General features: G+C 36.0%; 4 protein-coding genes across 5 annotated transcripts; 2 read left to right on the top strand and 2 right to left on the bottom strand.

The window, feature by feature from the left end:
• Positions 1–2,289: 2,289 nt before the first annotated feature.
• LOC107715341 (bicaudal D-related protein 1-like) lies at positions 2,290–7,471 on the bottom strand. The gene is made up of 6 exons (XM_016521443.1): positions 6,981–7,471; positions 5,354–5,476; positions 5,033–5,191; positions 3,532–3,602; positions 3,288–3,408; positions 2,290–2,924 (listed from the first exon to the last, which is right to left on the bottom strand). Exons 1-6 carry the CDS (start codon positions 7,317–7,319, stop codon positions 2,625–2,627), a joined length of 1,113 nt encoding a protein of 370 aa, XP_016376929.1. The 5' UTR covers positions 7,320–7,471; the 3' UTR covers positions 2,290–2,624.
• Positions 7,472–8,444: 973 nt separating this feature from the next.
• On the top strand, positions 8,445–12,931 carry phkg1b (phosphorylase kinase, gamma 1b (muscle)). The gene is made up of 10 exons (XM_016521442.1): positions 8,445–8,621; positions 8,814–8,939; positions 9,095–9,273; positions 9,477–9,531; positions 10,098–10,163; positions 10,611–10,774; positions 10,858–10,948; positions 12,019–12,172; positions 12,286–12,411; positions 12,500–12,931. The coding sequence occupies exons 2-10, from the start codon at positions 8,857–8,859 to the stop codon at positions 12,764–12,766; spliced, it is 1,185 nt and encodes a 394-aa protein (XP_016376928.1). The 5' UTR covers positions 8,445–8,621; positions 8,814–8,856; the 3' UTR covers positions 12,767–12,931.
• Positions 12,932–12,966: 35 nt separating this feature from the next.
• On the bottom strand, positions 12,967–17,545 carry LOC107715344 (sulfatase-modifying factor 2-like). Of its 2 annotated transcripts, none has more exons than XM_016521445.1 (9): positions 17,342–17,545; positions 16,371–16,515; positions 16,165–16,279; positions 15,926–15,970; positions 15,133–15,283; positions 14,947–15,002; positions 14,739–14,823; positions 13,494–13,635; positions 12,967–13,293 (listed from the first exon to the last, which is right to left on the bottom strand). In XM_016521445.1, exons 1-9 carry the CDS (start codon positions 17,400–17,402, stop codon positions 13,203–13,205), a joined length of 891 nt encoding a protein of 296 aa, XP_016376931.1. In that variant the 5' UTR covers positions 17,403–17,545; the 3' UTR covers positions 12,967–13,202. The 2 variants fall into 2 exon arrangements, with proteins under 2 accessions (XP_016376931.1, XP_016376932.1); XM_016521446.1 differs by having other exon boundaries at positions 15,133–15,229.
• Positions 17,546–18,623: 1,078 nt separating this feature from the next.
• On the top strand, positions 18,624–21,673 carry LOC107715289 (transmembrane protein 179B-like). The gene is made up of 5 exons (XM_016521364.1): positions 18,624–18,734; positions 19,454–19,650; positions 19,798–19,935; positions 20,420–20,498; positions 20,842–21,673. The coding sequence occupies exons 1-5, from the start codon at positions 18,630–18,632 to the stop codon at positions 20,995–20,997; spliced, it is 675 nt and encodes a 224-aa protein (XP_016376850.1). The 5' UTR covers positions 18,624–18,629; the 3' UTR covers positions 20,998–21,673.
• Positions 21,674–23,506: the final 1,833 nt, after the last annotated feature.

Below are 23,506 nucleotides of genomic sequence, written 5' to 3'. Positions count from 1 at the left end.
CTAGTTCAATGTCTTTTGCTAGATACCCAGCTAACAGGAAACATTCTCAGGACGTTGGCGTTCAAACATTCTTAGAGAATTCCAGTAAATACTAAAATGTTCATTCAGTTCATTCAGAGTTATTTGGTCTTTAATAATGTTCTCAAAACATCAGCACAAAAACAGCCTTCATGGAGTGTTTTTTTCCTGAAGCATTTTAGTTGGATGTTCATGTAACATTTTTTATATGTTACTACTTGTTTCAGAATTTTCAGAGAACATTCAAAGGTAACCAGTTTCCAGAATGTTTACAAAATGATAAAACGGAATGTTTGCTTAATTGAATGTTTTGAACATTTAGAGAACTTTCAGAACGTTACTTAATGTTATCATTAGCAAAACATTCTTTGAACATTTTTCTGTTAGCTTGGTACTTTATTAGGCTAGATAAAAAACAGAGACTTGGGTCTTTATTGATCCTGTGAAACCATTTTTTAAAGATTTAGCCTGAACTTTTAGCAGTTCAATGGACTGTTTCATAAGGCTAAATTAACGGATCTCAAAAATGAACATTGAGAATACAGTGTATTTTCATTTTTATTCCCTCATTCTTCCTTATGAAACAGCCCTTTGATTTGAAGAATGTACATGTATGCAATACTAAAGAGATGAATCAGTTGAGAACGTAATGCACAGACATTTATGTTTTTTAACAATATAGTATCTGCTGAGCTTATTCACAAAGTACAATGAAATTAATATATAGATTTTGGATTTATCTTGGCACCCACAGTACTTGATATATTTTCACTGTACGTAATTCGAGAGTCAGACCTGTTCTTGTGGCTTCATGCAGTATTGTTTGTTTGTTTGAAAGTGGAGGTAACTAAATGTATTGTTCTAATTGATACACAGTGATACTGGTTCTTTGTTTTATTGATCTAATGTCATGAAAGAGTGTGTGGTCATTCAGGCAGTAACAGTACGAGTCAGCGTTGAGCAGTTTGTATGGGTATATTGCCTTTGCATGCTAGAGTGTATCTGTGTGCAGATTTGTTACTACTCAATAAATGTACAAGTCTTCAACCTGCTTATGTGATTGATTTGCACTGTCTTACATTTATTTTAAACACATATACAATGCTGTAATTCCACTGCTTTATTCCTATCAGGGGTAGTGGTCATCGTGACTTGTCCTTTTCTCATTTTGAGCTTAAGAATCTTTCCATTTAGGAAATTGTAGGGAAAAATAGCACACAGGAGGTGACGTTGCAGCTGTAGTTTCCCTTCAAAGTTGGCTGCACAGTTACTGTCAGAGCCTCTAAAAATCTGCTTAGCAGCTGAACTGTTAATAAATGTTGTGGAATGAGATTCATAATAATAATGCTAAGATGTTAGCATTTTTAAGGGAAAATTGGGTGGTTTTGCACGGCATCCATCATGCACATAGGTAAAATGGGGTGGTTACGTACAGTAACTGTGGACATGCAGGAAATACCAACTGACGATAAACTTTTATGTTGGTCAGTGAAAACAGATCTCGGTAGTATGCAAGTATGAAGTAGAACTGTTCTACTGTTAAAAAAGTTGAGGTCAAGGTTTTTTGTTTGGTGGGTTTTTGGTTTTGTTTTTAAATAAATTAATACTTTCATTTCTCAAGTATGCATTAAATTGATCAAAAGTGGCAGTAAAAATATTTATAATATTACAAAAGATTTTTATTTTGAATAAAAGCTGTTATTTTAAAAATTATATTTTCTTTAAAGAATCCTGAAAAAACAATGTTGCGGTTTCCACAAAAATATTAAAGGGGTCATATGATGCTGCTAAAAAGAACATTATTTTGTGTATTTGGTGTAATGAAATGTGTTTATGCGGTTTAAAGTTAACAAAAAAACATTATTTTCCACATGGCTAACTCTTAACTTTTATAAAGAATATCTCTTTGGATTTGAGACTTTAGTCTTTGCAACTTTACAGATCTTCTTTATGCACCAAGAGCTTGTAACACTCTAAAGAGAAAGGAAAAAATGAAATCGCATCATATGACCCCTTTAAGCGGCACATTTGGATTTGGGTCATGTGACACAGAAGACTGAAGTAATGGCTGCTGAAAGTGCAGCTTTGCCATCACAGGAAGAAATTATATTTTATAATGTATTCAAATAAAAAATTATTTTTTATTGTAATATTTCAAAATATTAGTGCTTACTAACCCCAAACTTTTGAACAGTAGTGCAAATGGCCATTGAGCATATTAAAACCCAATGTGGATTAATAATTAAAGTTTTTTTTTTAAACTGTCCCCGAATAGGTTATTCCAAAGAGCCTTTATAAATCAGCCTTGAATTGTATATTGTTGTTTCTCTGTCACCTTTATTCCCTTTTCTTAAAATATTACTAGGAAGTCCATGACTGCAGGTCAACAAAACCTTTTAGGATTCTCAGCACAACAGTCACATAAACATCACCTCTACAGTGAAAAGCATATCCAGGAACATAGTTCAAATGTGTCAAAACATTATTCATAATATTATTTACATCCTTAGCATTGACATCCAAAGTGTGGTGAGGAAATATGATCAAAATCATTAAACAATCAATGAGATGTGAGATCATCCATAGTTTACACCAAAACATCTTCATCAGTCCAAAGAAACCGTTTGAAAATCGTCCGCTTTGTCGCTCCTTTGTGGCTGAGACTCGCCAGGTCCTTGTGTGCTGACTCTTCCGAGTCTGAACTTGTCTTTCCATCTCTGTGTTCCTGCAGGTGATGGAGACTGGGGGATCGGGACAGAGGCATGCATCAGGGAGGAGCAATCAGGTTTGGGAGGAAGGGGCTTATTTGAGCGCCGCAGAACACCGAACCCTCTAGACTTCTTCTGAGCCTGTTCTTCCTGCTGCTGTCTGAGGAGCTGGTGATGAAGAATGGTCTGTACGTCATCCTGTAAGAGACATGACAGAGTTCACTGACTGCACAACTGCTTTTAAGAACATTCATGAGGAAAATCAACATGACCAAATCACATCCATGAGTGTGTTCAAGAGTCCAGATGACAACAAAACGTTCCGATCCAACAGTCCTGCAAGGACGCAGCCCTAGCAGATGTTCTCCCTGTACAGATTACCCTTCTACTCTATTCATAGTGAATTAAATTATATTAATAATGACATGTGTATTTTCTAGACTTTCTAAAAAAAAATCTGTATCCGTGTCTGTATCAAATAATATTTATTTCCTTCTTACTCAATATATTCAAAAGCAAAAGTAGGTAAATTTGTAACATTTTTACTGGAGTTAAACATACTTTCCAGGCCTCCAGCTCTATGGACAGTTCTAGTCGACTCTGAACAGCTTCCAGAAGTTGATTGTTCAGTGTCATTAGTTCGTTTTTGCTTTTCAGTAGCTCAGTCTCCATTGCTTGTTTCCTGCGTTTAAAAAAACACATTTGCATTCACTGTTTCATACACCAAAAACCAAGTTTGTCATCAGATTTTCATGTCTTATTCCATAACACAAACTAATTAGTGTTAGAGATCAACTGAACTCACTTTGCAATGGCTTCATCTCTGTCCCGTAGAGCTTGCTGTAAAATGGCAGCATCTTCCCCAGACTTATTTCCCTGTCAATAGTAGCAGATTTGTTTTAAAGGCCACCTATTATGCTTTTTTTGATTATACCTATAATGTGTAATATAATTGTTTGTGCATGTAAATGATCAGTAAAGTTACAAAGTCCATGTCAGTGGGAGTTAATATCGCCAACAGAAAAAAAAAATGTCCTGAAATGCTTTGTTTGTAGTTCTGCCATTAACCCTTGTGTGTCAATTAAAAAAAGTTACACATAGGTCCATAGTGGACAAAAATGTCCATGTCATAAAAATTTGAAGCTTGGGAGCACAGTTAAGTTTGGTCTCATTTTAAAGAAGACCCATGGCAGATTATTGTTGAAGTAAAAAAAGTTTAAAAAGTGAAACCAAAAAAAAAGTTCTAGATGTTTAGGTTTATGAAAATGATTTATGAACGATGTTTTATATAAAATATATATTTTATGAAACATGTTGAACTCTATACCTGCTAGAAAATCAAAGCCATAAATCTAAACAAGTTGTATTCCAAATTTGAGGTTGATATCTCAAAAAATGAGCTTTCAGTAAGATTTTGTTTGGGCGCAGTACCACACAATATATATTTTTTTTTTATGACACACATACAAACCACACTCTGACATCCATACCAACACACCCACACAATTATAGCTGCATTATTTATCCAATTGGCTCTATAATATGCAGAAGCAGAAAACAGAAATAAAGCGACTATTTTCTTTATAGGTCAAACCTGAAAAAATAGCACCATCTGGTAAAAATAGTAAAAATAAATATATTTTAAAGCCTTGCCAATATAATGAAAGCCTATCAACAAAAATTGCATAATTTTACAGTTAAATGGCACTGCGATTAAAAATAGCAGTTTTAATGGGTTTCAATGGGGACATTTTTGTCCTTAAGGTCCTGAGAGGAACAATTTTTTGTACCTAGTGCAAAACAGATTTATTAAAGGAAATGGAAGTGAAATAGTAAAATTCCAATAAAAATACACACCTGTGCCAAAATGTATGCAGTTAGCAATAACACAGGCAAAATGATCAAAAAAACAAAACTGTCCAAAAGGTCGCACAAGGGTTAAATAAGCGTTTGACCAATAAACAACAAACTTAGCCAGCTGACCAAGAAAGCAAACTGGGCTCTTGGAAAGGTGGGCTTTAAGAACTAAAATAGACAGGGACTTAAACAAAGTGTTTAAGGCAAAGAGATGTATAGTGAGAAAAATAAAGTGTTTTTGAACTTAATTTCACGTAATTATATTCTAGCAGACCTCAAAAATTTAATTATGAACATTAATATGGGCACTTAAAAAATGTCTTCAATTGTTCTATGAATAATAGGAGCATGAAATGGTTACGCAAGGCCTTACAATTGAATGGAGGGATGAGCATATTCAAAAAAGGAGGCGTGTCCCATATGAGCTGATGGGCGTGGCTAATGCTCACCTGAGAGGTGTGGTTAATGGCAAGACTCCGGGCCACTTTCTGCAGTTGAAGCAGTGCCTTGTCTAAAGGGTTAGCCTGGGACGGCTGCTCGGCTTCTGTTGACTCGAAGTCTGTCAGAGGGAGTAGCAGCTTTACAACAGACTGAATCTCCTCTGCCACCTAGAAGCACCACAAAAACAATGAAGACGCAATTAGGACAAGCCCTGATTGCATAAATTAAATCACAATCCAGTCTGTTATAAACTGCCATCACTTATTATGAGAGGGTGTTTGTAGGTTAAAGAACATTTTCGACTGTGGCATGACAAAATTGAGACTCACCCGTTGTCTGTTTTCACTCCAGCCGGGTCCGCTATCATTCTGCTGTTCCAGTCTATCCACCTGAGCCTTGAGCCTCAGACTGCGCCTCCGAGATAATTCCACTTCCCTTTTCACATGCTTCAGCTGCCGCCATAGAGAGAGTGTTTAAATGAGCACAGCATACAAGCTACTATTGACATTCTGTAGGATTCAAGTAACTACACTTGTGGTGCATGTCTTGTGCCTTTTACAACCTTGCTATTCTGGATTCTCAAAAAACTGAGACAGGTGGAATCTGGCCATGCCGGTGAAACAAACAGGAAGCATTCAGAACCAAATCGGAGATGACCTTTACTCCCTAGTGTGAAGTGATTTGGTTACTTAAATCTGCTGAAAAATGTTTATACTAAATGTTTCAAATGTCTGAGTATGGTGTGTCAAAAATGTCTGTGTTGTTTTAGTTTTAGTCAAACAGGCATCCTTAGGAAAACATTATAAATTCAGCCAGTAAATCCCACATTCCATTGACACTTAGTCAATGTGCTGGACATGGATTTGCACATAAATAAAAGATAAAAACGTTCATGTTCATTATTAGCTTGAAAAAGAATTTGGATGAATGGAGAAAAGGCAGATGAACATTCATTAAACAATGACTGGCTATCTGGTCCTTTCATTGATCTGGCCCTTTTGTTGTTTGTTTGGATCAATGATAACATTTAAAATATGTTCAAATAAATAACATTTCTGATCACTTCAAACTGTTTCTCTGCTGTCCTGGCAGAGATATGCTCCGAGGTCACTTTGTATTAGCATCATAATCAAATAAAAACAAGTATTTCAAATGACTGACATGAGGGTAGGGACTGATAGTTTGGATACAGTGATTAGCCTATTTGTCATGAAACAATATGAAATACAGGCTACATGTAAATAATGAATGAACAGAAAATAAGTTAAACATTTTAAATACTTCTTATGCATTTCTTATGGAGTCTGGGTGAGGGATAATTGTAAATAGTCATTCTGTCTGACTTGTCATTCAGTCAATTCTGTCAAATGTAATATTTTAAAACACTTTAAAATTAGGAAAATATAATGCAAAATATACAATAGCTATACATTAACATTAAAATTAATAAAATCCTTGAAAAGAAAATATGTCTGAAATTTTTTTAAGCATTTCTTAAAGAGTCTGGGTAAGGGATAATCCAAAACTAGCCAAATTCTGTCAAATGTAACATTATAAAACACTTCAAAATTAATTTTAAAAAAAAATTAAGTAAAGAGATATCATAAAAATTAAAGCAATTAAAATTCTTTAAACACAACAAGTCAGAAATTATTAACAATTTGTATTCATTTCTTTCAGAGTCTGGCTGAGATGGTGAGAAGTCAGATTCTGTCAAATGTAACCTTTTAAAACGCTTTAAATTTAGCAACAACATGTATTAAATAAATACGATAAAATGTAATTAAATGTAATTATAGCTATAAATATTTTTTTCTTTAAAATTGGCTGATCATGGGGACAGAAGGTGCGCCTAACTGAATAATTACACTACTTCCCCTTTGTTTATTTCCCCCACTTTGTTCAGTCTGCGTTCACTGATTCTGAATCACTGTACTCATAATAAGCATGACTCACCGTGGCAGACACCGGGCTGGACACTCGTCTGCGAAGTGGGCTTCCACTCCGGAGCAGATCCGGTAACGCTTCATCTAAGTATGACCGATCGGACTTCGGGGGCGCGTTTGGGTCAGATTGTTCAGCCACTGCACTGTTGTCATCCACTGCCAGCTGTTCTTGTAACTCATCCAGCGTGCACAGCGGCGAGCTGTTAGACTCTCTGTCAGTGTCATGACTTGAAATTGAATCCTCATCGTCAGTTAATCGTCTGTGGCCTTCCTCAGTGGTCAGTGGTGATTCCAGGAGGTCCCTGAACGTGCGCAGTCTTACTGGTGAATCTCTTCTATAGCTCTCCATTATCACCTAAGAGCGGCCAGAGCTGAAATGCATGTTCTTATCAGGAAAGAGAAGACTGAAACTTCGATGAGAGAATGCCTTCAAACCAGTTTTTCCTGTCTTTTGACGCTCAGAAATGTGCGTCAACAACCCTCACAGGGTTTGACATCAGAGTTTACCGAACCGGTCATCACTATCTTGTACCTCTGTGTACGCAGATTAATATAAACTTTGACGAGATGGTCGTGCGTGTTCAGGCCCTTTGATTATGTTAAGCTTTGAACACAACACTTCCCACCGAGCAAAAACTCGTCGAAAAGACGTAAATGCCAGACGTCTAAACAACGTTAAAATTTGGTTGAAAAGTGAAAGGTGAAAAGACGTCTTTTTCAGGTCGTCGAAAAGACGTCTATAAAAAGACTCAACGTCGCTTTAGGGCTAAATTGGGACCAAATCCGACGGACCAAACAAAGACCAATTTTCAACGTCGCTTTTTGGGCTAAAAGAAGTCCATGACGGGCCGACTTGATTTAGCTCAAAAAACGACGTCCAAATGACGTCTGGTGCTGGGTGGGTTAAGCTATAATTAAATCTCCCTAAGAGAGAAGTGGAAGCTAGAGAAAGAAATTGCATACATATTATAAAGGCTAAATGAATGCTGTTAACATGATCAGATATGTCTAAAGTAAACACATGGGTACATGCTGTTCCGTTTGGCTATGCCCTCACCCTTACTCAAATAACAGCTCGTTTATTTATAGTAGCCTAGCGATGGGAGCACCGAATCATTACTGCGAAATGGTTCTTTCGAATAGTTTGTCAAAGAACCGTAAAACGATTCAGTGATTATTTACGTTGTTTGCCTAATAAGTGCTGTTAATAATTATTTTATTAAGGTTTATTAATAAATGAGTTAGTTGTAATTTAATGTGTTCCAGTTCAGTTTATTGCAGTCGCGATTCAGATTTTTTATTATTATCATTAATAAAACCTAGTTTACCGGAGACGAATCCGCCCTGAGCTATTTAGTTTTTATTTAGCTATTTAGTATTTAGCGAACGAAATGTTCGGACTGAGAACCGGTTTGACCGATTCAATGATCCGACTCATAAGAACGATTCATTCACTGACATATTTATAGCCAAGGCTTCTGGACCGAAAACTGGTGCACTATTAAGGTTATATAAAGAAACGACAGGGAAACAATTAACTTCTAAGGCGTTTCGTTCTTGAGGGTGTTGCAACTAAGCGACGCCTGTTATGGATGAGCAGAAGTATAAACTATGAGCTTCCATAAAAACTAAAGGGCGAGCCGCTATAAAGGTGAGTGAACTCAGCTAGTTCAAGAGTAGACTGCTGTTTCCTTTCTTAGTTAATATAACCAAAAAATCACCACGAATTATGAACAAAAACAAAATGATTACACATTGTTATGAAATATTGGTGCAAACAATTTGACCCATGACAAGTAAAATAGGCTACCTGTGTTTGTGTGTATGTGATCAACTTTAAAAGGAAACGGAATCTGAAGTACATCACTGAATATCTGGATATCAAAATGACAAAAGAGGAGGAAAACCCTGAGTGGGTTGGTGGTCAAGAATTTTATGACAAATATGAACCAAAGGAGATATTAGGACGGTAAGTGTCACCTATCTTGATGAGGGTTGTGTCTGAAAAAAGTAAATCTATAACAGTTTAGTCAGACTACATAAAATAAAAAACAATAAAAATACAATTCTAACATCAAAATTACATGATAAGTCCTGAATTTGTCTCAATGTCTTCTCTACCAGAGGTGTGAGCAGTGTAGTTCGCCGATGTGTGGACAAACGGACTGGCCAGGAATATGCAGTAAAGATCATAGACATCACACCATCAGACAAAATGACATCTCAAGAGATACAAGAAATCCAGCAGGCCACTGTGAAAGAGATCGACATTCTTCGAAAAGTGTCTGGACAAAAAAACATAAGTATGACTGTCCACTGCTAGTCTTGATCCCTTTTACAATACTGTTCATTTACCACAAAATATAACCTAATATAATGGTGCAATGATACAGAAGTTTATCTTTTAAGAAATTCAATTTCTTTTTGAATTACAAAAATAAAAATGATAAAGCTATGGGTTTCTGCAACAACAACAACAACACATCAGATGTCTTTTTTCTCATAGTTCAACTGAAGGATTGCTTTGAATCAAATGCCTTCTTCTTTTTGGTATTTGATCTGTAAGTATGGCTTTTCTTCCTTTCATGGCACACAGTCCTCAAGTCTGTGCATCACTATTGCTAGTGGTCACATAGACTTGAGAGACCTTTTAGCAAACACCCTCAAAACTATTTAATTGTGGCTGCAATTTTTGCACAGGCAAACCACTCACATTTAGCACAGAAAATGCAAAAATTAAGATTTATCCTCATTTTCCCTGGTAGCACATTTTCACCGCTAACCGTTGTTTTGTTTACAAGTTTGCTTTCTATTCAGATTTCTAGATGTTCCCAGTGGAGATTATCGGTCGGTTGACACTCCACAGCATACAGATAAGACACTGGCTATTCTAAGAGACCACAATATGGCTCATTGCCAAGATGCCATGTTTCTGCCAGAGCCTGACTTTCAATACAAACATATGCACAAAATCCCTCCAAATTCCTTCTTTTGAGACTTCTGTAGTTACAACTTGTCTGTCTGTAATGTGCCAATTTTATATCACCAGACTAACTGGTATTGCTTATCTTTCCTTAGTTTTTAAAGTTTATTAGTTTATGTTTAAAGATGAATGTTCTTTTAACAGGATGAAGAGAGGGGAACTCTTTGATTACCTCACAGAAAAAGTCACCCTAAGTGAGAAAGAGACAAGGTAATTCTGATACGAATTTTCGATGCTCCTGATATTTAAACTGTGTAAAACAAATCCTATGCTGAAGAGGGGATTATATAATCAAATGGTTTAAGTTGTTGGGCATCTTGAGTGTTGATAGGTTTAAAGTTAGGTCATGGCACACTGCCATGCTCATAAATATAGTGCTCTGTCTACTTTTATGAATTCCCTCATATGCTACCATTTAAAAAGTTTAACAGACTTCTTTTAAAAACCTTTAAAAACTCATACTGACCCCAAACATTTGGTAGCGTACCTTATGTTCACTTGTTTTTAGCATATAAATCTCATATTTAACGTATAAAGTTAATCAGTGAAATTTACTTATAAAGCAACTCTAGCCCATTCACTGCAGCTGCTGTATCGACCTTAGAGGTAACATCTTGATTATTGGCTCAAGTTTTCTCTTTTCTCACTCTTTGATAGAAAGGTAATGCGAGCTCTTCTGGAGGTGGTTGAGTATCTTCACACCCACAATATAGTCCATCGTGACCTGAAACCAGAGAACATTCTCTTAGATGATGATGTGAATATCAAACTCACTGACTTTGGCTTCTCAATCCAAATTGAGCCTGGACAAAGACTGAATGGTGAGTTCTTTAAATATAAGCTTTCGGAAGGAATGCTTACAGATAATGTCGTTTAGAAGAACCTGCCTCTGTTTCACCCCTAGAGGTTTGCGGGACACCAGGTTACTTGGCTCCAGAAATCATTGAGTGCTCCATGGATCCCAACCATGCTGGCTATGGGCCTACTGTTGACCTGTAAGCACATAAAATAACTATGCATCAGTGTTATTTTACTTTATTTATATTAAGTATTTATTAATATTTTAATTAGTGTTTATTTTTACATTTTAAATTTGTATTGTAATTTTGGGTTTTAATAATTTTATGTGCTTTTGTCATTTTTTAAATATTTCTGTATAGATTTAATTGATTTTTGTTTCATTTTCAATTTAATAATTTTATTATAACATTTTTAACTTATTTTATTTCGGATTGTTGCTAATTCAAAATGTGTAATTTTTTCATCTAATTTTTTTTTTTTAATTTAATTTCAGCTTTATTAACTAAAATGCTTTTTTTAAGGATTAGTTCAGCCAAAAATGAAAATTTCCTTAAAACTTACTCTTAGACCATCCAAGATGTAGAAATTTTGCATTACATCACTTGCTCACCAATGAATTCTCTGCAGTGAATGGGTGCCGTCAGAATGAAATTCCAGCTGATAAAAACATCACAATAATCCACTCGATTATCAATCCAGTTTATCAATTAACATCTTGAGAAGCAAAAACCTGCATGTTTGTAAGGAACAATAAATCATTAAGGTGTTTTAACTTTAAACAGACGCTGCTGGTCAAAATACGAGCCCATAATCCATAATAAAGTTTTCTCCAGTGAAAAACATTCTCTGTTGTCTTCTCACATCAAAATCCACTGACTTGTTTATTTAGAACTGTTTTGAACTGTATCTGTAAATGTATCTGACTTGTATTTAAGCTAGAAGCAATGGGTTTAAGTAAAAAAAAAAAACTGCTTTTTTAAATATTCCTTTTATACTTTTAGTTAACAATAACAAAACTGGTATCACCATCACTCTTATTATTTAAAAAGCATACAGCAGCCCCACAACTCACTTCATACTACAGCAAATTAACGTGGCTTCAAAAATTATTGCATTAACAGTCAAATAAACCAACCAAAATAAATAAATACATGAACTTCCTGCCAGCGACAGTGAACCAGAAGAATATGAAATGATTATGGCAAACTAGCATGTTTAGTACATAAATGTGATGTTATATAACCTTCTGTCTGCTCTTGTGCAGCTGGAGCGCAGGTGTGATCTTCTACACTCTTCTGGCTGGATCTCCACCTTTCTGGCACAGGAAACAAATGCTGATGCTTCGAATGATTCTTGCAGGACAATATGAATTCAGTTCTCCGGAGTGGGATGACCGCTCGGACACTGTCAAAGACTTGGTGCGTGTTGGTTGTGGTCCTGTTTGTCTTGCCGACAACCAGTTTCAAAAGTAGTTATGCACAATTGTGTGAGAAAATGCCTTTCCAAAGTCACCTTGTTTTCTTCCCAGTAGATTTCCAGGTTATTAGTTGTGGACCCACAAAGTCGTTATACAGCCACAGAAGCCCTCAATCACCCATTCTTCCAGCAGTACGTGGTTGCAGAAGTTCGTCATTTCAGCCCTTACAGGAAATTCAAGGTAAAGAGCAGATGTTCTAGATGACGTCTTTAAGAAGGCATAGATTTCAAGACTTTGAGTTTCACCATACACCATTGTTATCCTGCAGGTTATTTGTATGACTGTACTTGCCGCCACGCGTATCTACTGCAACTATCGTCGTGCCAAACCTGTCACCAAGGAAGTGATCCGCAGCGACCCGTATGCCATCAAACCTCTACGCAAGATGATCGACGCATGTGCCTTTAAGATCTACGGCCACTGGGTGAAGAAAGGGCAAACTCAGAACAGAGCAGCATTATTTGAGAACACTCCAAAAGTCATTCTGCTCTCCATTGCAGCTGAGGAGATGGATGCATCACCCAGGACTTGGTGAGGGTTCATCATCTCTGAATAATCCCAGATACCACAATTTACCTTAAGAACATGTTGACAACGGTCCAAAAATACACCTCTACTGCTATGACAGTATATTTCCCCCTTATTTACACAGAGAGAAGGAAATAACAAGTAAATTATATTCAAGGGGCTTTTATTTTATTTTCAACTATTTAATGTGTGTACTTTTATTTAATCCAATATTATTTAATACATTTTTATTCTATTTTGAATATTTGATGCGATTAAAATTTTATAACTAAATAATGACCATAAAGAAAGGCTAAAACATTAAGAAAACTTTAATTTCACAGTATTTTGTGTAAAAAGGCAGATATAACACTGAATTCCAAAAGTTTGTGTCTCCACAGGAGAAATGTAGTATCAGTCCCATTATGCACCACTGGCATCAACTAGACTTGAACATTTGGCTCTTAAAGCTCAGTTCTTTTCAGTTTTGCATTTGAGCTCATAGCACAGCGGAAGCCCAGGTTATCAGAGGCCGAATCTGGTGTGTTTCCCATCCTGCATGAGAGAACATAAAAACACATTTTTATTTATCATATTCTCATAAACTGCTTTGGACAACAGCTTCACCAATTGCTGACTGACCCATTTGGGGTCAAATGGCACTGTTACAAAAAGCAACTATATAATAAATAATAATAGCCTAATAAAAGATGACTATGAATAATATGAATGTAGCAGGATGGAGCATGACTGACCTAGTGGTGACACGAGCTCTGTGATTGGCTGAGCCATCGGCTGTGTCGATCCAGGATGCTCCGCGCAGGACGTACATGGTCTGAGCACCAGGAAAACGTGAGGAGGTCCACTCCCACACATTACCCAGCATGTCATATAATCCTGGAACAAGGTGGGATATTATTCTAAACTCCAAGTTTAGAACAATAATAAGAAGTGGTTTTTGGATATTTTAATAAAAAAATCGTACATATTGTGCCTTTAACCTACTGCTCAAAAGTTTAGGGTCAGTAAGACTTTTTTTTATAAGGAAATTAATTACTTTTATTCAGTAAGAAAGCATTAAACCAATCAAGAGTTATAGTAAAGACATTTATAATGCTACAAAAGTAGGGGTGCAACGGATCGTAGATGATCCGTGATTCGTACGGACCAGGCCCCACGGTTCGGCACGCATGTGATTCGTGGATTAGATGTTAAGTTTAACCATCATAGAGTGAAAGTTTATCATTTACACATTCAAACAATTTAAACTCGCGCGCTGTTTTCTATGCGCTCAGCCGCTGCCGCCACACGAGAAGCACGCACACGCAGAGAGAGACACCGCGTGAACACCGAATTGATTCCTTTTTCAAATACACACAAAGTTATGATACAATACCCGTTTTGGCAAGTATTCTAGTAAAAACAGTCGGTTATGTCTTAAGTGAATGTAAACAGCTGAGAAAGAAACCGGATGTGTGTCAGTATTATGTCTGTGCATTTGGTCTTAAAGACACAGCAGCTGAAGTACTTAAAGTAAGCTTTCACAAATTTATTTATTTATTTATTTTATTTTATTGCTGATCTGAAAAATGATACGATCCGTTGCACCACTATGCAAAAGTATTTTTATTTCAAATAAATGCTGTTGTTTTGAACTTTCTATTCCTCACATAATCCTGAAAAAAATGTATAACATTGATAATAATAAGAATTGTTTCTTGAGCATCAAATCAGATTGATTTCTGAAGGATCATGTGACGCAGAAGACTGGAGTAATGGCTGCTGAAAATTCAGCTTTGCCATCACAGAAATAAATGACATTTAAAATCTATGCAAATAAAAAACAATTATTTTAAATTGTAATAATATTCCACAATATTTCTGTTGTACTGTACTTTTTATCAAATAAACGCAACCTTGGTGAACATAAGAGACTCAAAAAAAGTCTTACCAACCCCAAACTTTTGAATGTGTGAAACCATACTGTAGTTACTACATACCATAGTTATTCTGTGGAGGATAGGCAGTCACAGGAGCTACACCATGATAACCATCTTCTGCGGCGTCCCCATCTGGAAATGGGCCCTTTGTACAAAGAACAAAGAGTTCACAATTTACCAACAGCTAAAGAATTTTATAACCATCTTAAAGGAAAAAAATATATACATTTGTCCCACCTGCTATGGACAAGAATATACCCCAACTGACCTGCCACAGGTTAGTCCGGTTCAGCAAGAACTTGTTGCCCCATGGGTAAGTCCTGCCTGAAATACAAAAATGTGCTGGCTATGATGGCTACATAAAATGAAGTAAAACAGGTGGACAATACCGCATGACAAGAATAAGACAGCAGTTTTTTTAGGTGCTGGGAGGCATAAGGCTTTTTTGGCTTGCCTTCTAAACCTCCACGTGCAGCCATTTCCCACTCTTCCTCAGCTGGCAGCCTTTTCTGCTTCCACTGACAGTAGGTTTGGGCATCATTCCAGCTGACCTGCAACACAGGGGATTCCAGTCTGTCCTTGATACCAGAGCCTGGTCCTGCTGGCTGCACACATCAAACCCAGAGACCCCAGACATTCATACAGCAAAAATAAATAAATAATTGATTTTATTTATTTAAAAAAATAACAATTTTAAGAAAGTATAAAGAAATAAATTATTAAACGTATAACAAAAATGTTATTTATTTATAATTTTTTATTTATAAATTAATAAAACTTGTAAAAGTGTGTGTATATATTAGTGCTGTCAAACGATTAATCGCGATTAATCGCATCCCCCAAAAAAGTATTTGTTTGCATAATATACTGTATGTGTATGTTCTGTGTATATTTATTATGTATATATAAATACACACACAGTATATTTTTTTAAAATATTTACATATATTTACGTCTATATATTCATATAATTTATATTATAAATAAATACATTTAATATATAAAAATAATATATTTCTCTGAAATATATACATGCATGTGTGTGTGTTTATATATACATAATAAATATACACAGTACACACACATATATTACGTAAACAATAACTTTTATTTTGGATGCGATTAATCGCAATTAATCATTTGACAGCACTAGTATATATATATATATATATGTATAGGCATTTAATACATTTTCTAGAATTATTTACTATGCATTTTGAAAGTCTGCACATAAAGTGTTATGTCACCTGTCTCCAGAACACTTTCTCAACTGGTAACCACCAAGGAGCCGACTAGGAAAGAAGAAATGGGTCATTTTAAAGAGAACAAAGGGTTTAAATTGAAAATCTAGTATAAAAGACAGTGTTTGGATTAAGGTAAATTACCATTTAAACACTCTGAAAACCAGACACAAGAAATAGACATTCAATTTAGGCCAGTTGACCAGTAGATTTTGTTTCTTTATGCTCCTGCTTTGGGTTCATACCTCAATTTTCTGAGTGATCTTACTTTTCAGTTCATCTGACACAAAATCCTGGAACACAAAACTCCAACCGAACTTTTCAGCTTCTGTTTTATATTTCTGCTGTCTGACAAATTCCCTGGAATAAACAGAAGCAGTTGTATCAGGCCAGTAAGGAGATACACAAGCATTATGATGACAGTAGGTTTTGAGCTTATATCTTCAAGTACCTAAAGTCAGAGTTGGTGACAGGATATTTGTCTATCTTAAATGGCTGGAGAGTCACAGCTCGTGTTGGTGATTCCTCATCTCTCCCATCAGCAGCACTGGTTCCCATCATCATGTTTCCACCAGGAATAAACACCATCTCATCAACTGCCAAAACAAATGATTATTTATCTTGAACAAAATGTCTACTTACAGCAAATGGTCAGTTTTAGGGTCTTACAAACATTTTCACACACTTTCCACTAAAATATGACATTTCTTTGACCTTTATGTCCCAAGAGTTTAATTTTATTGAAACTTTAAGGATTTAATGATTAATTCAATTTGAATGATTTTCTTCCAACAAACATTATTGTAAACTTTTTACCAAGCTTATATTTTTGCTACTCAATGCCTTTTATGCATAATTGTATTGCTTGACACTTTTCCCGGACACAGAATTGCAATGAAAAATAGGATTTATTATTTTTAGACACCTGAATAAAATAAACATCACCTATTCCAAAAGATATGGCATGGAAATGATTTTTAACATAATCTTTTACACAAATTACGCCCTTAAGTTGTGGCGTCATCACAACCAAAAGGTTTCCCATATTTATGTTTCTTCAAATCAGTTTATCAGAGACAACAACAGTGTCGGTGAAGAACTGGATATGAAATATGACACATGTATGTGTGAAGAAAATAAGAAAATTCAAGGTAAATACCTCTTGTGAACAGAATATTTTTTGTTATTGAGCATCAAGTTGTAATTTTGTTTATTTGGAATACATAAAATGCTATAAGCATATATATATATATATATATATAGTGACATGTCAGCGGTGGGTTGTGAGTGACTATTTTTTTAACGCAAGTTAGCAACAATAACTTTAGTGACTATGACATATTGGCGGAAATTACGTTTTTTAAAAGATTATGTTTTTTAAAAGAAAATGTTGAAATAGTGATTTTTTGGGGGACTTCCTACCTGCTGCACAAGACATCATGCACAATAATAAGAGGTATAAGGTCTCCCAAGAGATCATCATGACAAATATAAAGAGACCTGGTGAGCGAGTTCTTGTCCAGGGTCAGATTTATCAAACTATAAACACAAGCACATTCAACTTTATCTAAAAACATGAAAACGGTCAACAATAACTGCAAATTCAGTCATTCAGTTTCCCTCTACGCGTCGACGAAGCTCGTTGAAAAGTGTTTATCGCCATCTATTGGTTTGGAAAAGAACGAATTAAAGGGATAGTTCACCCAAAAACAAAAAACTGTTTACTCACTCTCAAATTGTTGCAAACCTGTATGAATTTCTTTCTTATGCTGAACACAAAAGAAGATAACCAAAGAGATCCCATTTACTTGGAAGCACTATGGAAGTCATTGGGGACCAGAAACTTTTTGTTTGGTTATCCACATCCACATCTTCAAAATATCTTCTTTTGTGCTCCAAAGAATTAAATTCATACAGGTTTGAAACAACTTGAAGGTGAGTAAAAGATGACAGATCTTTTATTTTGGGGTGAACTATCCCTTTAAATTTGGTGCATGCACTGTGAGTGTCCCACTGTTGTCACAGCCCACTTTTCATCTATCAATAAGTAACTTTATTTTTACTCTAATAAACAGCAAATCTTCGGTTACTATCATTATTGTAAAGATGATCACAGACATGGAGATGCAGCTAATTCACATTCATGCTTTAGGACCTCAGTCAGAGCACTTGCTGTTATTGGACAATATTAGTTTAAAAAAAAATTAAATTGTGTTTTGTTTTGTTTTTGTGTTGTTTTATAATTCTATTTGTGAATCAACTGTTGACAATATTTGAGATATTGTGTTTTGTTTTGTTTTTGTGTTGTTTTATAATTCTATTTGTGAATCTTTTTTATCTATGGTACAACTGTTGACAATATTTGAGATCATATTTTTATGCCTGTTTTATGTCAACAACTGGCCTGTCATAAGCAGATTTGATATATCTGATATTTAGAAAAGGATTAGTAAATGATGATTTATAGCTGTATTGCATTTGCTTCAGACTGGCTGAAATTTTTTTCTAACTTGACCTGAATGCAGTCTTTCATTATACCTAATAGCAATGCTGTGAAATTCTCTTGCCCAATTGTCAAAAATGATTCTGAAAAGCAACATTGTTGTGAGGACAGGACATGCTTTAGAGACAAAGCTCACAGCACAGCAGTTCGAAGAGCGCATAAATGAGGCATTCGTTTGCTTGACTCCGTGAGACTGACCGTGAGAGCATGTTCATGATGGGACTACCATGGCTGCTAGTTTTGGAGCTTGTCCTTTACGCTGGGTGTTTCATCTGTGGGGTGATAGCTGCCGCCTGGATGACACTCACTCAGGTAACACTCATTAATCATCTCTACAATGTCTGATCATTGCTATTTTGTGAGCAGTGAAATTGTAAAATGATTTATTGTTAAGAAAACTAAAAGCATAATAATCCCTCTAGAGAAATGTGATATACTATAAGTCTGTCTCTGAACGTAGTTCAGTTTTAAGTATCAAGATGATAGTGGCAAAACTTTGCGTGCATATTTATGGGACATTTGAGGCATTATTTAGTTATACACCATTCAGTTTGATGTTAACATGTAACATAATGTGTGATCATACAGCATTATTGAAGTGGTCAGATTATTTCTTACTTTTTGGGGGGAGATTAATTGATTTTCAAATCATTTTCAATGATCGGCTACATCTGTTGTTATTCATGATATCATGGTGATTTTAAATATGTGTAAAATAAAAAAAATATGTGCAATAAAAAATACAATATGTTATGTTGCTGATCCCAGGTCAGACCCTCTTGAGCTCTAAAATTTAATCACCATGTGATCAGCCGGCCTCTCGCACCATATTATGGCTTATTAGAGTCATATGATACAGGGACAATAGCACTTAGCACAGCACTTATATCTCTGCGTGTCACAGAGAAATACAAATCTTCCACATAGTTTGTGAAAGAGTAAGAAAATGACCCCTAGATGGCCCTTGCTGTTGTTTCTCCTTATATTTATCATATGCAAATATGGATGATTTTTGTTGATTGTCTCTTTAGGGCCACTTTGATGGACGGTGCATCCTCTATGGAAGTGTTCATTATAATGCATCTGGCCAGGCTTTGACTGTGGAAGGCTCCAGTTCTCCTTCAGTGTGCTATTTCGTGTCAGCCATCTCTGTGTGCATGGCTATTTACTGCTTTTCCCTTATTCTTTACTGGATCTATGCCAGCTGTGTAGATGAGGATGTGAGAAGGTGAATGTGTCAACTTTTCTGTTGACATTCAGATGTGCATTTTCCATATTTCTTTTAGATGTTTCACATTCCACTTTCTTTTATTCATGCAGATGGGACTTAACAGTCAAATTAACAATTTTGTTTTTGTCCTGCATGTATATGCAGGGGGACTGTTTCTCTCAACACTTCTCTGGGAGTCTGTGGTCTTCTTCTGTTTTTTCTCATGGTATCAGGATGTATTCTCAAGATCGGTCGGGACAGCCTGTGTTTCTCTGTCCTTCACAACACTCCCTCTATTACCAGGTGATTTCATCTGCTTTCTTTTGTGTATGGCATTCTGCATCTGTGATTTTGGTGCACTTAAGAACCATATTCTCTACAGAAATATAGAAGATGAGAGATTACAGAGTCAACAATGTGTCTCATAGTTCCCAGTTGCTGTAGTTACAAAAGTAGAGTAAAGAAGAGCCCCTAAAAGACATGGTGACGTGAAAAAAAAAATGAAACGGGAGAAAAAATTATATTTCTGTACTTTTATTCTTTTTAGTACCACTTTTACGTCCTCTTACAAAAGTATTTTGTTCCCCATAAAACTCAGAGTTTTCTCGCAAAAGCTTTGAAATAGTTTTCCATCCCATCTTAAATGATTTCCATCACAAAAGTTTTGTTTTGAAATATAATTTTTCCTCCCATCTCAATTGTTCTCCATCACCATGTCCCTTTAGGAGCTCCATACAAAATTAATGTTAAGTTAAAAATGCACTGCTAGGAAATGTTTTTGTTTTAGTTGTGAAGATGCAGAGAATAAAACTTGGGCCCATCCATACACCGGAAATCGGTTCTACACAGGACTGTACAGTACTGAGGTTAGTACTTTGGTTTAGTTATTCTTCATAAGATCATCAACCTCTCACAGTGGTTGCTATGATAAGAACACATGAGCCGTCAAAAAGAACCTTATCTTGCTAACCCACATTAACAAATAATTTAATAACTGCGAATAGAGTATTTCTGCAATGGCCCTGTTACTGAGAGCTTTTGCATGATGCTGTCTCCACACCAGTAGGTATGCGTCAGTATGCGTGCTTAAAGCTTCTTAGTGTTTCTTTATGCACACCAAATCAGTTTTTCTTTGCATTAATAAATACAGTAGAAATAAATCTCTTCTGTTTCTTGAGCACTCACCCCTTCTGTTTCTTTCTTCTGTAGAGATCTATGTGGGTAAGCTTCTTCTTCTGGGTGTTAATAACGGCTGTGGTGGTCATACAGAGACGCCAGAGCTCAAGGTTGAAGGTTTGGGGTGATGATGAATGGAGCCGTGCTGAGACAGAGCCCTTCCTCCATCGCCCGTCCCGCCAGAGATAAATCAGCAGAGGCCACTATTACATGAGCTTAGATGCAATGTTTAGTGTATACACTTAGATGGGACCACAAGCAGTTATGAAATACCTAAAAATATTTTCATTGCAACATTTGAATTTTTATTTAATTATTCACATAAACAGTTCTTTGATGTTTGATAGCTACAATAATATACACAAAGTTTTGATATATGTCCAGAGAGACAATAAACATGTCTTAGACCATGTCTTTGGACATATAGAAAAATACACCAGGATAAATTCATAATGGCTAATATACAGTCTTTATAATTCTTTACAAATGTGTGCTGTGGATTGTTTAGAGGATTAAAAGAAATCTACGCCAATAACTGATGGTACGAATATAACATTTAGAGTTGAAGTGTGTAAATTCTGCCCTACTACCTGAAGAAATCATGATGGTTTTCAAAAAGGTTTGCCAAACACTCCCCCCATCAGCCATTGGTTGAGCAAACAGATAGTCCCGCCCCAAACTCACACTATTGGTTGAGTGATTGTTGTTGTTTCAAGATTAGATTTTAATTTAAAAAAAAAAAGAAATTCCACATCACATTTCCACATCACACTAGCAGACCACTATTTTTTACTGTCAATGCCAATTTCATTGAATTTAAGTGGTAAGCTATTTCCCCCACTGTGTTTTAGAGCTGCTTACTTAGTTTGCGAGCCTGTCTCTCTTTGGCTTCAAAGGCCACCTTAGTGTCCATCAGAGTTTCCAGTGCTTTGCACATCTCAGCCATGTCCTGTTGAAGCACGTCGCTTTGGCTGAGGAGACTCTGGCTCTCCTCTCTCAGCTGCTCGGCTAGAGCGTCCATCTGCGCGCTCTCCTCCTGACACTGCGCGTGCAACTGAACGGCCAATGAGAGCAAGCCCTCCGCGTGGCTCACCACTGAGTCCAACTGGTCCTTCGACATCCTGTTGTTCTTCACTTCACAGCTGCTGCACACCAAGTTCAGTTGGATTGTGAAATGAGAAAAATAAATATCAACCGTCAACCAGCTAGAAAGTTATAATGGACATTAATATTGACAGCCTATATATCGGGCTATATTTTAATAACAATTTGGAGTCATGTTGTCTTGATAAGTTTTTTTTTTTACATTTACTTTCAAACATCCATTTCAAAACCCTTGTAAATTATAACATTACTATTTTTGTTAAGTCATTATTTTGTGAATTATTAATGTAAATAGCATAATTTTTGTGAATACCATATTTTGCTATGACTGTTGGGTAAACAAGAGAACACAATAAAACAGCTACATAAGCAAGGTAGTTTGACGCTGAAAGGTTGAACTATGCCCACAGGACAAAGGTATTTAATATGAATATCAGGTTGTTGGGGCAAGTTGTCCCATGTTTTAAATGCCATTAATATATGTTTTATCAATGTTTTACTGTTTAATATAAGCTTTTTAATGGTGGGCTCAACCTGTTTGATGAACTGTATTTTTCAACTCAAATTTAATACACACACACACACCGGCCACTTTGCTATAGGTACCGGGTTGGACCCCTTTTTGCCTTCAGATCTGGATATGGATCCATGCTTTCTAGTTGTTTACGTCAAATTCTGACCCTACCATCTTGCCTTTCTATGAGCTCAACCCAGTGTGGCAATTCTCCTCTGACCTCTGGCATCAGCAAGGCATTTTTGCCGCTCACTGGATATTTTCTCTTTTTCAGACCATTTTCTGTAAACTCTAGAGATGGTTGTGTGTGAAAATCCCAGTAGATCAGCAGTTTCTGAAATACTCAGATCAGCCCATCCGACACCAACAACCATGCCAAGTCACTTAAATCACGTTTCTTCCCCATTCTGATGTTCGGTTTGAACTTCAGCAGATTGTCTTGACCATGCCTACATGTCTAAATGCAGAGTTGCTGCTATGTGACTGGCTGATTAGATATTTGTGTTAGTTGGACAGGTACCTAATGAAGTGGCCACACACACACACAAGGTACCTAATGAAGTGGCCACACACACACACACACACACACACACACATATATATATATATATATATAAAGTATGTACACAGAAATACTACAGGAGTAAAAATGTGTGGCATAATTGCATAAAAAGTGGCTATTTTTAACTATTATTAGACACATTTAAATGCAATCCACATTATTTATAAGGAAATGGGTATCTGAATAGGTGGTTCACATCATTGTCACTGACTAGGGCAACATGCTGTGTCGTCTGTGTGACCTAAATCTCTGATGGCAGCAGTAGTCTGAATCATCAGGCTCAAGGGAGGTAACAAGCTGCTTAGGGAAAAGCTTATCACAGCACCACTGTTACTTCACTTCTTTTTTAACTTATATAAGACATATTCAACAATGATATCAATTAAACAAAGCAACCACTGTATTTTGAAAGCTACCAATGGCAGTGGAATGCAGTGTTAATTGGAAATGAATGACTTAACACTATTAGCAACAAGATTCCATTGTCTTAGATTTTCCTGAATCAGGCATTAATAGAG

The sequence above is a fragment of the Sinocyclocheilus rhinocerous genome, unplaced genomic scaffold, assembly GCF_001515625.1.
Source record: "Sinocyclocheilus rhinocerous isolate Xijiao unplaced genomic scaffold, SAMN03320098_v1.1 scaffold299, whole genome shotgun sequence".
Taxonomy (NCBI): domain Eukaryota; kingdom Metazoa; phylum Chordata; class Actinopteri; order Cypriniformes; family Cyprinidae; genus Sinocyclocheilus; species Sinocyclocheilus rhinocerous.
The sequence above is the reverse complement of the archived record's forward strand: the minus strand, read 5'-3'. Positions and strand labels throughout refer to the sequence as shown.